Source organism: Ambystoma mexicanum, chromosome 11 (assembly GCF_040938575.1).
Source record: "Ambystoma mexicanum isolate Mex_15411 chromosome 11, UKY_AmexF1_1, whole genome shotgun sequence".
Lineage (NCBI taxonomy): Eukaryota > Metazoa > Chordata > Amphibia > Caudata > Ambystomatidae > Ambystoma > Ambystoma mexicanum.
The window spans coordinates 19,267,698-19,281,899 of NC_090934.1; the positions used below are offsets into that span (position 1 = coordinate 19,267,698).

The window sequence follows — 14,202 nt, forward strand, 5'->3', positions numbered from 1 at the left end:
GGACAAGGAACCAAAAGCTGAGACTGGGGATGACCCCATCCACACCAGACCACCACTCAGGTAAAGAGACAACCAGAGGACCTCGTAGGGCTGCCATGCTACACCGACTAGCCTATGCAGCACACAAAGGGAGCCGTAGGCCAAGGGGGAAGTAAAAGGGAGAAGGACCCACCCTCCTTAAGACTTTCCCAGGCAACCCCATGAAGTGGGGCCCACAACACAAACATTGGCCTTTCCAGACCTCTGGCCACAGTACGCAGCATGGAGAAAGTGGGTGGGGCTTAACCCCCTTTTGAGGATTTGTTAGGGAGAATTCTCTTAAAAGGCTAATTTCCCTTACCTATAGAGTCCCCCATCAGATTTGCTGGATTTGAAGGGTTTATTTTCTCCTGCTAAGAGTGAGACTCTTTTTCCTACTCTTAGACATATTGCTGATGTGTGTTTTAGGCTATTTTTGTGCTTATGGTCTATGGGGTTTTTCTCACCCTCATAGGTATCATCTTTTTACATGTGTGTTACACAGCACCGTGCAGTAACACAGCGGTGTCATAGTGACCCCCAAAAATAGACTCCATACCCTGGGACTGACTACTGTCTCCCAGGGCATGCAAAGATACCATTGACTTTGCTAGTCAATAGTTATGAACAAAACCAGTACAACCCATCTTACTATGGAGGTACTGGGAAGGGTTAATCATTTTTCCCTGGTGTTCATTTTCGAGAGGGTACTGTCCAGTCCCTCTCTCCAAAGTCTCTGGCTGGTGGGAGTGGTTACTACCATAAATATTCGACCGCAAATATTTTCCTATGGAATTTTACCATTGTTCGAGGCTACCCTCCTTTCGGTGCCACTGAGTCTGGGGTAGACAGGATGTGTGGGAGGGGGAGTAGGCACCCTGGACAGAGTTACCTAGGCAACCCAAGCCGCACTCTGCCCTGATAGGCTGGGGGGTTATCCCGCCAGGATAACCACCCCGCTGTGTGAGTGACAGCGAGGCTGTATGAATGGGGTTTTCTGCATAAAAGCAGGGATCTCAGGACTGGAGGACAAGACGTCGCCACTGGAACTAAGAAATCTGAAGAGGAGAGAAGCCAAAGACATCTGCAATGACTGAACCACTGGTGAAGCCCTGCTGCAGATCCTCACCACTTTTCTCCAAAGATGAGAGAAGATCTTCACCTGCAAGAGCCTTCTTCCCTTGAGCTGGTAGGGCCAACCAGTTCGCCAATCTCCTTCCAGGACCTGCCTTGGTCAAATCGCCAGTGCCAAGCACTAGGAGACCGGATAGCCAGGCACCCGTCCACCACGACCGCGATTTAAAGGAGCGTACCTTTTATTCCGTATTGGCATCACCGCGGCTGGCTTCATCCCTGGGCAGTGCAGTAACTCGAACCTTCCTCCACGACGAGAGCCTCTCTTCCTCTGCTGGATCTCCCGAACTGCAGGAACTGCCAGGAACTACCGCCACCACAGGAGCTCTTCCACTTTTAAGGTACATTGTTCCGCCAGGCCTCCCGTTTCGTTGGTTATTGCTAAAGGTGTTTTAAATCCTTTACTTACCTTCTGGGCTGGCCGCCCCTGTCGTCTAACATTATCTTTTTACCTTCTGCACCCTCCTTTTTGAACCGTTAAACAAAGACTTGACTGCAGCTACTAGAACCGTTTGATCCTGGGCACTTTGCCTTGTACCATTGACTCTGGCACAGGCCTATTGACTCTGGCTATTTCAGTTACAAATGCCTTCTCTAGATTGCTTTTCACTAAGAAATGTGTTGGTGCACCTAAACTCTTATAACCACCTTTCCTTCCCCCTTTATATATTGTTGAAGTGTCATTTTGCCCGGTTTTCACCTAAGTATTGCTTATGCTAAAGTACTACCTTGACTAACTTGTTCACAATCCTATTGGGAAGCGTTGCTGGTGTGTTTAGGAGTCTAACCCTGTATAACTTGTCCTTTCCCTCCCTCCGAAGAAATTGTTAGAGTGCCATTTCTGCTTGGCTTACACTGTGCCATTTTGCTCAGTTTTCACTCTTGCTCAAACTTGTCTACAATTTAATTAGGGAGTTGTGTATACTTTTCTTGACTGTTTTAACTTGCTTTAATGATCGTGATTTGTGTGTGAACTTAAGAGTGTGTAAAATAAATATATATATATTCTTTTTGATACAAAGCTTTGGTCAGTGTTTCCTTGTTCCATAAGTACTGTAGTCCTATTGTGTAAACCCTGAATACTGCTCATCTCCCTCTTGAGATAAGTCTGACTGCTCAGCCAGAGCTACCAACTAAATCTGTGTGGTACAGACTGATACCAAAGGGGATTTATTGCATATATATGTAGTCCTAATCTTCTGTAGTGCTCCCTAAGGGAACTGCATAGGATTCTGTATAACAGGACTTTGCGCTGTACCTAAAACCCAAGTGGGAAAGACAGCACAAGTTTGACCAAGAAGAATCATCCAATCCCAGTAGAAGGAAGAGCATTTACATGAGGGACTGGAGGCAGGTGGTGTATATTTTTCGAATGAGTTCAGAGATGGAGGATGACGAAGAGATCAGCAGAAGGAAGGCGGCAGCAGCAGCTTGTGGAGATTTGTGTAGCAAGTAAGCTATTGGCTTAGGAGTGGAGGGGTTCTTCAGTGAGAGTGTGGATGGTTGGGTGATGAGTGAGGTAATGAGCGACTAGGAATTGATTGGTATGCAGTTTAAAGAGGGTGACTGAGTAGTACTGAGAGGAGGAGGGCAGTAGTGTGAGGAGGAGAGTCGTAGCGCGAGTGTGAGTATTCATGGACACATAGTACATAGACATTTTGCACAAGTGCACAAGAGAGGGAGGAGTGTCATTAGGCTTGTAAAGAATTTGTTGTTGGGTTCCAGGGTGGTTTCTTGATTTAAAGATCTTGAACACAGACATCTAAAATCCATCCCCCAAAGCCAAGATGGAGGAATTGGAACCTTGGAGAGAAGATCCTAGCTCTTGGAACATTTTAAGCTGCCTTTCATCATTGCAGCTGAAGCATTAACAACACTGTGAATGAGCTCCTGCAGAAAAGACGATTTAGGAAGATAACCACAGGATAACCATAGGAATTCAGTGTTGCAGGAAGTTCTACGAGACCAGGAGAAGGAGCAACTCATGAAAAAACTGGTGGGAGCGCAGCAGTACATTTACATTGTTTTAGTAAGAGTACTGTAAGCAATTGCTTGAAATAAAATGTTAAAGAAGTGTGACAAATATTAAAGTAAATAGTTTCTGTGCTAAGCAAATTTAATATGGAATCCAGTAGTGTTTAGATATGGGTCAGTAGTGATAGGCTGTCATCACTAGTCAGGCTATATTTCTGCCCTGATTTAACTCATTACCATCCACACTTGAAGAGGTCCACTATGTGGGTAGAAGAGTGGAACGCTTGAGGTAGCTGAAAATATAAATGTGTAGTTTGGAGAGTTTTCTCGTGTGCCTAACCCTGGTATGATGCTGGAGAAGACACGTCAGGCGACATGAGCAAGTTTGTAATTTGCGTGACTCTGAAGAGGTGCGGCAAAGGACAGTCAGGCCTAGTCGCGTTCATAACCCTGAGGAGAGTTCCGAGAAGCTAGTAGCTATGCGGCAGGGAGCGTGATGAGAAGTGCATAGAAAGTGCTAGCAACAATCAGAGACGCTAAATTGGCAAAAAAAAGGTGAACAGCAGCAATTGGTAATTAATCTCGGCTCCACTATGTTTGACTGGGAATAAATAAGCATAGAGTTAAATAGATTCAAAAATTAAAAAAGCAAGTTTTTAAGCTGTTAAAATTCAGTTTAATACTTCAATTAGTTAGACTCAGGAATTCAAGAGACAGTTTTAACCACATCATGGCAGTGACTAGTGCACAGGAGTTTAGCAAGAGGGAAGAATAGGGAAAATAGGAAATCTCTTCAGAAGATATTAGGAATAGTCTTCACCACATCAAGATTAAAATGCAGCAAGAAACTATTTGTTTGAAGTTTCGCTCAACATTTCCTGGACTTTTCCTCAAGGCCCTATCTGAGGAAGCACTGGTAGATTTTGGAGGACATGGGGGGAAGATTATATCAGAGTAGAGGAAATCCAAGAGAAGCTAGATCCACCAATGTTGGTTTACTTCTCAACAGGTGTGCAACAAGCCAGAAGAATCTGCACCTGTGCATTTTTTATTTTATCCACTTCCCCTTTCCCTTACGGGTGACCAATCCTCAGAAATGACTAAGATATTCTGGGGGCTGATCATCTCGGGGTGTGGGGGCAGTGGGGTTTGGCAGCTCCCTCAGAGGTTCAAGTTCAGACCTGAGTGGGAGCAGGTGAGTAGCAGTGTTAGGAGCAGGAGAGTAGTAGTGTTAAGAGTAGGTGAGTAGTAGTGGGAGGAGGGGGAGAGTAGTAGTTTGGAGATGGGAGTAGTTGCAGGGAGGAGTAGTAGAAGGGTGGAGAAGTTACATCAAAGGGTGGAGGCAAGATCAGGAGAAGCGAGTCATTGACGGAGCAGGAAAAAAGGAGGGATGAGCGGATGAGAATATGTTAGAGTAGAAAGGAAGTGTTGAGAGTGGATGTGCAAGGACAGCCTGACTGAAACCCGAGTACGTGCAGCCACATCCCCAATTCCCCTTAGAACACCAACCCTTTGATAGGGTAGAGACAGTTAGGGCGTCCCTGACAAAGCTTAGACACCCAGCATTTTAGAGTTCAACCCATAGCCTAAGAAAAATTTGTCAGCAGGGGGTCAATATTCTCTAGCACTAACAAGGGATTTATGAACACCAGGATCAGGGTGGAGAGCCAAATTCAAACTAGAGACAGAGGGACTGCCCAAGGCCCCACAAATACGAAGTAAAAACCCTTGAACTGTCTCTACTACTCGAGTGATTTTTGTGGCATCTTTGAAATTGTTCAATGAAACATGCATCATCAGAGACCTTTTTTGTTTTTTTTGTTTAAGGAAACTGTGTCTAACCAATATTTATCTTGTTTGTTGAAGAACAACATGGGTTCACATACTAGTCATATGTGCTAATGGTGATATAAAACAACATGTTTCAAGGAGAACATTAATCTCTAATTGGAAAGTATTTTGCTGTGAGGATGCTGTGAGGAGTCAAAAATCTGGACACAAAGTTGCTATGTTTTTGGTTAAAGACTTTTACTAACAACGCGGGTTGGGAAAATGCCTCTCTGACCCTGCTCTAAGAGGAATCCCCTACCTACAACCAAAGAATAAGGATCTGTCTGTGCCAAGATGTCCAACCGTTCTATCCTGACCCTCACACAACAAACCAAGGTGAAAAGGGAAATGTCTTTAGCCTAGTGCCTGCAAAAAGAGTTCATAAAAAAAAATAGAACAGCTCCAACATAAAAGTACTCCACGGTAAAAGAGCCTCGGTTTCAGAAGGTAATTCCCTTCCCCTTGGTTTCTTTCTCAATTCAAATACAAAGGTATTCCAAAGTGAAATTAAGATTCTAGTTCCAGCGGAATTCCCTTCTCCTGGACTTTGTCTCAGATTAATTGATCCTTTCAACACAAAAATGTGCCAAATTCACCAAGAGTAGGAAGCCTTGGTTCCAGAGGTTTATTCCCTTCCCCTAGATTGCTCCTTAACGCCAATGTTGTAACAGTTCTCGATATCTTTCGTGGCTTACAATAATACTTTTTGGATTCTTCAACACCTTGCCACTGATTCTTGGTCTAATAGTTCTTTGTTTCTTTCTAGGCACACAACAATCCTTATAGCTAGAATGCTCCTTAGCCTTGTAGTTTCTTCTATCAAAGGTTTGTTCTTTGATTTAACAAACACAGACCTTTCTTGGGACTTCCTATAGATTTGCCATTGCCTGGTCTACTCCCCTGCCAGTAATTCTCACATTCATAGGCAAACAGTTCCTCTTTTAATTCCACACGTGGATTTATCTTTTTTGGTTCTGTATATCTGGTTGTTTCAACATTCACTCCTGATTTCCCCAAATCTGCATTCCATACACTCAGATATGGCTGGGGTTCATATTTTCAATATCCCTTCTCTATATGTAAACACTCTCTTTATTGTCTCAATTTCTTTGGCTTTATATCTGTTTGGTGCGGTTGCCGAAATGCTCCCAGGTCCCCACTTTGCTTGGGTTGGCTCACCGGCTATGTGTGGCATCTTCAGTTCCATTCGTGCCTACGCGGCAAAGCTTTGCTGTCCGTTTTCCACTCTGGTCTCCTTCCACATCATTCCGGTTTCTCTTGCGGCTTCCCATCAGCACGCCTGCCTTCCTTCCTTCAGGTCCCGGTAAACAAAGCAGTACCTTCACCGGCTGATGAACACCCAGGAATCTTCCTTCTGTTCCTGGCGTGCATGCGGTACACCCTGCTCGCGCAACCTTTCTCTGCCTCCTTGCTAGCGAGCCCATTGGCTCTGCCACATTGGTCTGTGCCCCCAGGGACAACACACCTTCGCAGAGAGGTATGCCAACTTCTTCCAAACAGCAGCAGCCTCTTGCAATTGGTTTTTGATCTTTAAATGGCCAGCGCACAGGTTCATTGTGAGAATAACTAGCATGATCATTGAGCTCGAGCCTCTTTCCTCTCTGCATTGCTCTCTTCCTCTTCCTCGTCCCAATACTTGGGTAATTGTGGGAAATGAAGTCATCAATGAAAAACACTTGCAATCTTTCCACATGATGAGCCAGATCTACATGGATGATCATTAGAACTAGAAAAGACAGTCTTGGAGCTTTTGCCCTTTTGTCAAGGGATGGAAGTTTGGTCAACAAGGCTTTGGGAAAAGGGTTCTCTATTTTCCCTAAAAAGGGGTTATAGATGCATGCCATTAGGGTATTGGGTACCAAGGGGTCGTCTTCATGGGCTAGTGGGGGATACCATATCTCGTCCAATGAAGTCATGACATCTCACAGGTGGCTGTCCCTCCCATGTGATCCTCCCTCGTATAGCCGCCCCCACGGTCATCATTAGGTAGTGGCTGCGGTCCCCTGGCCACATGGGAGGAGGTTACTGCTGGGGAATTGGTGATGACTCCATTGGATTCATCACAGTGGGTCAGTAAGATCTAGGACTTTCTGCTGCTTTCACGATGATCCAGAGCCTTGTATACTATCAAGAATAGACCCAGCAGTTGCAGGATATCAAAGAGGGCTTAGCACAGTAAGTCACACATCAATGGGCCTGTCTGTAATGATCAGCCAAGTGGACACATCAATGGGCCTGCCTGTAATGATCAGCCAAGTAGACACATCAATGGGCCTGCCTGTAATGATCAGCCAAGTGGACACACCAATGGGCCTGCTTGTAATGATCAGCAAAGTGGACACACGAATGGACCTACCTGTAATGATCAGCCAAGTGGACACACCAATGGGCCTGCCTGTAATGATCAGCAAAGTGGACACACGAATGGGCCTGCCTGTAATGATCAGCAAAGTGGACACATCAATGGTCCTGCCTGTAATGATCAGCCAAGTGGACACATCAATGGTCCTGCCTGTAATGATCAGCCAAGTAGACACATCAATGGGCCTGCCTGTAATGATCAGCCAAGTGGACATACAAATGAACCTGCCTGTAATGATCAGCCAAGTGGACACATCAATGGGACTGCCTGTAATGATCAGCCAAGTGGACACACGAATGGGCCTGCCTGTAATGATCAGTCAAGTGGACACACCAATGGGCCTGCCTGTAATGATCAGCAAAGTGGACACACCAATGGGCCTGCCTGTAATGATCAGCCAAGTGGACCCATCAATGGGCCTGCCTGTAATGATCAGCCAAGTGGACACATCAATGGGCCTGCCTGTTTTGATCAGCCAAGTGGACATACGAATGGGCCTGCCTGTAAGGATCAGCCAAGTGGACACACAAATGGGCCTGCCTGTAAGGATCAGCCAAGTGGACACATGAATGGGCCTGCCTGTAAGGATCAGCCAAGTGGACGCATGAATGGGCCTGCCTGTAAGGATCAGCCAAGTGGACACATGAATGGGCCTGCCTGTAATGATCAGCCAAGTGGACCCATCAATGGGCCTGCCTGTATGAAAACATCAATATGCCTGCCTGCCCTGATTATGAAATGATGAAATTAAATGATATTTTATTTATATCGCTCTCGTACACAAGTGTTTCAGAGCGCGACCAGGCAAAGGGAGAGGAACAGGGGAGAACCAAAACAACAATCTTACTAGGCCCAGTCACATTGAGAACGTGCAGGTTCATCAAAGGGGAAAAGGGGGAGGTGCCTGGAAGGGGAAAGAGGAAAGTGTGGAACAGAGGAGAGAACAAACGAAATAAAAATAAATAATTAAAGGTGGTAGTGCAGTCAGCAAGTGGCAAGTGCTAGGTTAAGCAGCTAGGGTGTATCTGATAAGTGCAGAAGAGAAGTGAGTGGGGGAGTGTATGGGTACAGATACAGACCCCAGTGCAAGGGGTGGCCAGGAGGCAGTGCAGGAGGGTGGCAGGGTGAGCAGGTACCTGTGCCCAAAGGACAGAGGGTGGGCAGGTGAACAGTGCTGAGAGAGAAAACAGATCAGCAAGGGAGAAGAGTGGAAAAGGCAGAAGCGAAGAGGGAGGTCTTGAGGTGCTTCCGGAACCGGAGGTGGTTCTCCTCAAGTTTCAAGGTGGCAGGGAGGTTGTTCCAAAGGAAGTCCCCAGCCGAAGACAGAGAACTACCCAGAGCGCGACTGACCCTGAGGGAGTTAGCGGTAGAGGAGCAATGGGCTGGAGAGGGGAAGTATTTACGGAGGGATAGTTGAAAGTATCCAGAAAGCCCCAGAAAGCCTTGTGGACAATGCAGAGGGTTTTAAATTTAATCCTTGCATCCACTGGGAGCCAATGAAGGGAATTCAGAGCTGGAGAGATACGATCCCAGGGCTTGAGGCCAAGGCCAAGCCTTGCAGTCCTGTTCTGGATTAATTGCAGAGGGCGGAGAGTGGAAGCAGGTAGATTTAGAAAGAGGTTGTTACAGTAGTCCAACCTAGAGAGAATCAGAGCTTGGGAGACAATAAGCCTCTGAGGGAAAGAGGAAAGGCAGAGTACCTCTGAGGAGGTGTAGTAAGAAGTTTGATTTTTTAGAGATGTCAGATGTGTGCAGAGGAGGAGAATGTGGAGTCAAAGATGACACCAAGGTGCTTGGCCTCACAATTAGGGGTAGGAGGAGGGCCAGAGAGTGAGGGCAAAGGATGGTGCAGGTGTACCAATGAGGAGGATTTTGATCTTGTTGGCATTTAGACAAAGGTTGTTGGCGGCACACCAATTTTGAATGGCGATTAGGCAATCAGAGATGAGGGAAGGAGAGGAGGTGGCTGAAGGAAACTTGAAAATGAGTTGTGTGTCATCAGCATAGCACTGGAAATTAGAGAAGAACAAGGAAATGCAGTAGGCAAGAGTTGCCAGGTATTGGTTTAAAAGCCAGGGCGAGAGGTTAGACCCCTGGGGAACACCACAGGTAGAAAGGGAGATAGAAGATAGGAAAGACCCAAGTTGAACCTGGGAGGGTCGATCAGAGAGGAAAGAGGTCAGCCAGGCCAGAGCCTGATCAGTGATACCCAGGTTGTCACAGAGACGGTTGAGCAGGGTGGTATGGTTGACTGTGTCGAAAGTAGAGGAGAGATGAAGTAGGATAAGGACAGAGGGGATGTTCGAGTCAAGGTTGGAGAGCAGATCTTCAAGGATGTTCAGGAGAGCAGTTTCTGTGCTTCTGGCCGCTCTGAAGCCAGATTGGTGATCGTGGAGAGAACCAACAGAGTCAGAATGAAGGTTTAGCTGAGAGATGGCCAGATTTTCCAGGAGTTTACCCAAAACGGGAGTAATGGAAATTGTGCGATAGTTGGCCGGACAAGAACGATCAGCTGTAGGTTTCTTAAGAAAAGGATGAACAAGGGAGTGCTTCAGAGGGGAGTGATCCAGTGGCAAAGGAGATGTTGCAGAAATCGGCAAGGGCCGGAGCAAGGGCATCGTGTGGTCCTTAATGGTTTTAGAGGAACAGGGATGGACCTGTTTTGATGAGGCTTTCATAGATTAGACTTGTCTAGCAACCTCATCAGGGGAGAAAAGAGGAAATGAGGAGAAATTGGGTGGGGGTAGCTGAAGGAGGGTCAGCTGGCACAGAAGGAGGGGGGAGATGGGATAGGGCTGAGGAGAGGGTGGACAAGATGTCCTGGGTTTTAGAGATAAAGTGAGAGGCAAGAGCATTGCAAAGGGCCTAGAAGGCAAGAGGCGGGGTGGAGACTGCAGCAGAATTGGCCAGCTCCTTACAGATTTTAAAGAGTTTGGCCGAATTGTTAGATGCCACAGAGACACGGCCCACCTCCATGGATTGGTTGTACCGAACCGATGCACCTGCTAGTCCTGATCAGCTGAGTGGACACACTGATGGGCCTCCCTGTGCTGATCAGCTCACTAATCTGAATACAGAAATGCTGCAGTGCAATACGTTGTTGCAGCCTCACAATAAACCATGAAGTGTCGTCCTTCTTGCCTAGACTCAGTAGCACAAGGAGGCCCAAACCTGTGAAGACAGAGCAATCCTCCAAAAATCTTAACATTATAGATGCCCCATTCTCCCACGCCCAGTCCTTCTCTCACCTCAGCCTGTTTCACACGATCCTGTACTGGTACCGGGTCGGCTGTGGATTGCTCAAGAGGTGGCTTCATCCGCACCTCAATAGCCTGCAGCTGGGAAAGGTAGGAGAGAAGTTTCTCATCATGCTCCAGATACATCTCTTTGGTGTGATGTGTGAGAGCCTACAAGGGCAAAAAGATACACCATGGATTAGTATATTTCTATGGAGCATATGGAGCACACTACACACTTGATCATCACTGGGCACAAGACCTCTGAGACAGGCAAACTGTTTCTTGGCATGCTTCAGTTACAGGATTGGCTTTGTTGAAAGAAGGCATAGCAATGGAACACCCTCGACTCATCCCCTCCTCCTCTTGCTTTCTTCTAGGCACTTATTCTATCAGAATTGTCCCTGGACCTAGTATGATAGTAACCTCGTCTGTCTCCTTCCCCCATCCCCTTACTTTTTTCTAACCCCCCACCACCTCCAGCGCCATCTGAAATGTCGTCAGGCCTAATATGATAGTCGCTTGTTTTGTTCCTCGCCTCCCTTCCTGCACCCCTCCCCCTCACCTTTTGTTTTTGTCCGGCTCTACCAGAAATGTCGTCGGGCCTAGTACGATAGTCGCTTGTTTTGTTCCTCGCCTCCCTTCCTGCACCCCTCCCCCTCACCTTTTGTTTTTGTCCGGCTCTACCAGAAATGTCGTCAGGCCTAGTACGGTAGTCGCCTGTCTGTTTCCATTTCCTTCCACCTCTCCCCCTCCCTTCCTTATCTATGTCTTAGCTCTTGCACTATCTGAAATGTTGTCAGGCTGAGTACTATAGTTAATTTCACATCCTTACTGTTTATGGCCTGTAAGAATGTCATTGTATTTTCCCTTGTTCCCTCCCTTGCCTTGAAGCGCTTTGAAACACATTGTGTATAGCCGCTATATAAATAAACCATCATATCATATATCATTATGTGGTTCCTTTTGCTAACTCTGTGTGACTTCCCTAAACTTTCGGCTATCTTTGATTGGTATCTTGATTATCTTTTGCTATCAGAGGGTCTTCTGTTGTATAGGTAGAAAGTCCACTTTTTACGCTATGTGGTAGCCAACTGTTTTTGCTGGCATTACCGGGGTTGGGGCCTGGTTTTTCTACTAGCAGACTTCACCCAAAGCCTGTCAGAGTGCGGCTCTGTTTGCATGTGTTTAAACAATATGGGAGGGGAAGAACCCTTGACACAATAGCGCTGGGTATAAATTCACCACATGCTGTGTCAATCTTATATTCAAAGATCAAACATTATGACTTACAACGCGTTTAATTAGGTTTCCAGACGCCACGCGTTACAAGCCTCCTGGGTCTTTATCCAGGCTGTAACAACCACAATACGACAAGAACATATGTGTAAGCAACTACAACACCCAAATAGTGAGTCCCCAATAAGCCATTCCCGAGTATCAATAGTGAAGCGCTCAATAAGTAAACATTAATTTGAAACAACACTTATCCAAAAACAAATTCAACGCAACACCCCATTGGTTCAGAGGAGGTAATATCATTAACAAAAAATGGGTTGAACAGAAATTGATTATTGTATTCAAGACCCAAATAGGGATGACAATATAAATAGAACTAGGGAGAGGGAAGAAGAGAAACATAAGCGCATAGTCAGCAGAATCCTGGACAATCCATATGGCCCAGTATGCAATGCAACATTGCTGCTCTGTTGGCATGGAGGACAGTGCTTACCAAAGAGTAATTGGTGAGGTCAAATGACCAATGAAATTGCTAGTAGAGCTGTCAAGGCTTGATGCAATTCTGATATGAAGTATAATATTGTATGCAAAAAATTTTAAAAAAGGGGAAGAAGACAGTTACTTATAGCATCTAATGGCGAAGTACATGGCCCAAAAGTAGCTTATACCTACACAAATTTGAATGATGTCTTTCTCCTGGTTGGTTATAAATAGTAATTGTTCAGCCCTGGCTGCGCAATGGATGGATGTATCCTAGGTGTATCGAGCGTGATGTACTAACTTCCATTAATGGAGATATGGACCCATTAGCTGGTGGTAAAATATGGTGCTGTTTTAGAAACTGCTCTGTAATAATAAGAACTGGTGTACTGGAGCAGGATGCCCGCAATAATAGTAGTTATGTACCATCACCATTGTTGACATGCCACGTGTCGGGATGCATGCCCAGCTCCCTCTCCCTCCCAAGCGGTTCAAATTGAGAGTCATACGGTAGACAAGTCTGCAAGGGATAACAAGAGGTAGTAGGGGGGAGGTACAAGCGGGGGGTATTGTAGTAGACGCAGGGGCCCGGACGGTAGGTATCCCCAGTGGGAAATATGCTGAACTGCTGCCATTTTAGTTCGGCCTAGCAGGGAAAGAACCCAGTGCCATCAGAAGATGGTCAGAGGTGTTCAGCTGCAGTGCATATCTTCATCCCCATTCCGTATCCCAGATTTGGAGCTCCCAAACCTCCCAGTCATTCTATTAAACTACCAGATGCTCACCATCCACACCGCTAAATCCTTCAGTGACTGAGTGATTAGTGTGTCTGCGGTGGACGACTCGAGGAGGCAACAGATACCAAGGGGGGAGCACAATCAGAATTTCTGGTGATTTGTACTGCGAGGTGTGTGAGGTAAGGGTAACAAATTCAAGCCAATGATGGGGAGGCACGGTGGGGGCACCTGGGTGTCTGACATCGAATGAAACTCCTCACATATCTGAGCACTGTTTTGAACTTGAGAGTATCCACTGAGCTCATGTCTAATTACCAGTTGCACATCACGTGGAGAGACAGGAAGAGAGGAGCAATGAACCAATTGTGTTGTTGGAGGGTAAAGGTAACGAAGCACAGACCCACGTAGATGAAGATTGACACAAGAGACTACAGTCAATCACCTAGAGGTCAATAAATGACTGACCCCATTTATATGGGTATGCACTGTTGGGAAAGAACTAGGGTCCCCCCGAACCACCAAGCGCTTTGGAGTTAGGCAAGACCACTTTAAGGCGCTATAACGGACTAGGAGGGGGAGGGGCACTGGGAAGACTCTCTCATGCAAACATATACACATACACAGACAGACAAGCACTGAAGAAGGTAGTTATTGTCTAAATATAAGACACAATTAACTATTATTTGGATAGATTTGTAATGTCAGACCCCAGCCATTTTAAAAGCTTAACTAGTGCTGTAGATGAGTCAATCTCCCCCTCCATACCAGAAGGAATGTGGCCTGTGGGATTCAAAATAGACCTGCTGGCATGTGTTTTTCTCATTTTGGAAGTAAAACTTTGTTATCCTTGCAAAAGGTGTCTTGAGCTTTTTCCCCTAGAGGGTTCCATTTATTCCCTGTATGGTTGTCAGGAGGTCAGCCTTACAAATTTGGTGACACTGATGTAATCCCAGATTTTCTGCAGAGACATAGGCTTTCTGGCAACACACTTGCAGCGACTAGTCCCTTGTGCAACCTGAAGTGGTTTACACGAGCCGTGTAGCCAGAATTCCTGCCTGTTCTTTGGAGCGGGCGCAGCACCTGGATGTTGCAGGCCGGTGATAGGTACCCATGACAGAAAAACCCGGGAGAATGAACAGGACTAAGTGCACCTTTTGCAGGACAAAACAAC

The 14,202-nt window shown here is 46.2% G+C and overlaps 1 protein-coding gene across 20 annotated transcripts in view; it reads right to left on the reverse strand.

Moving 5' to 3' along the window:
* MACF1 (microtubule actin crosslinking factor 1) overlaps nt 1-14,202 on the reverse strand; it is a 1,825,008-nt gene that overhangs the window by 1,054,047 nt on the left and 756,759 nt on the right. For 19 of the 20 annotated variants that reach the window (XM_069622429.1, XM_069622430.1, XM_069622431.1 and 16 more), the window contains one exon: nt 10,588-10,746. The exons of the other annotated variant lie outside the window; for it this stretch is intronic. In XM_069622429.1, the coding sequence (XP_069478530.1) occupies nt 10,588-10,746 (159 nt within the window). The remainder of the gene's footprint in view (nt 1-10,587; nt 10,747-14,202) is intronic. 20 annotated transcript variants of the gene reach the window in all.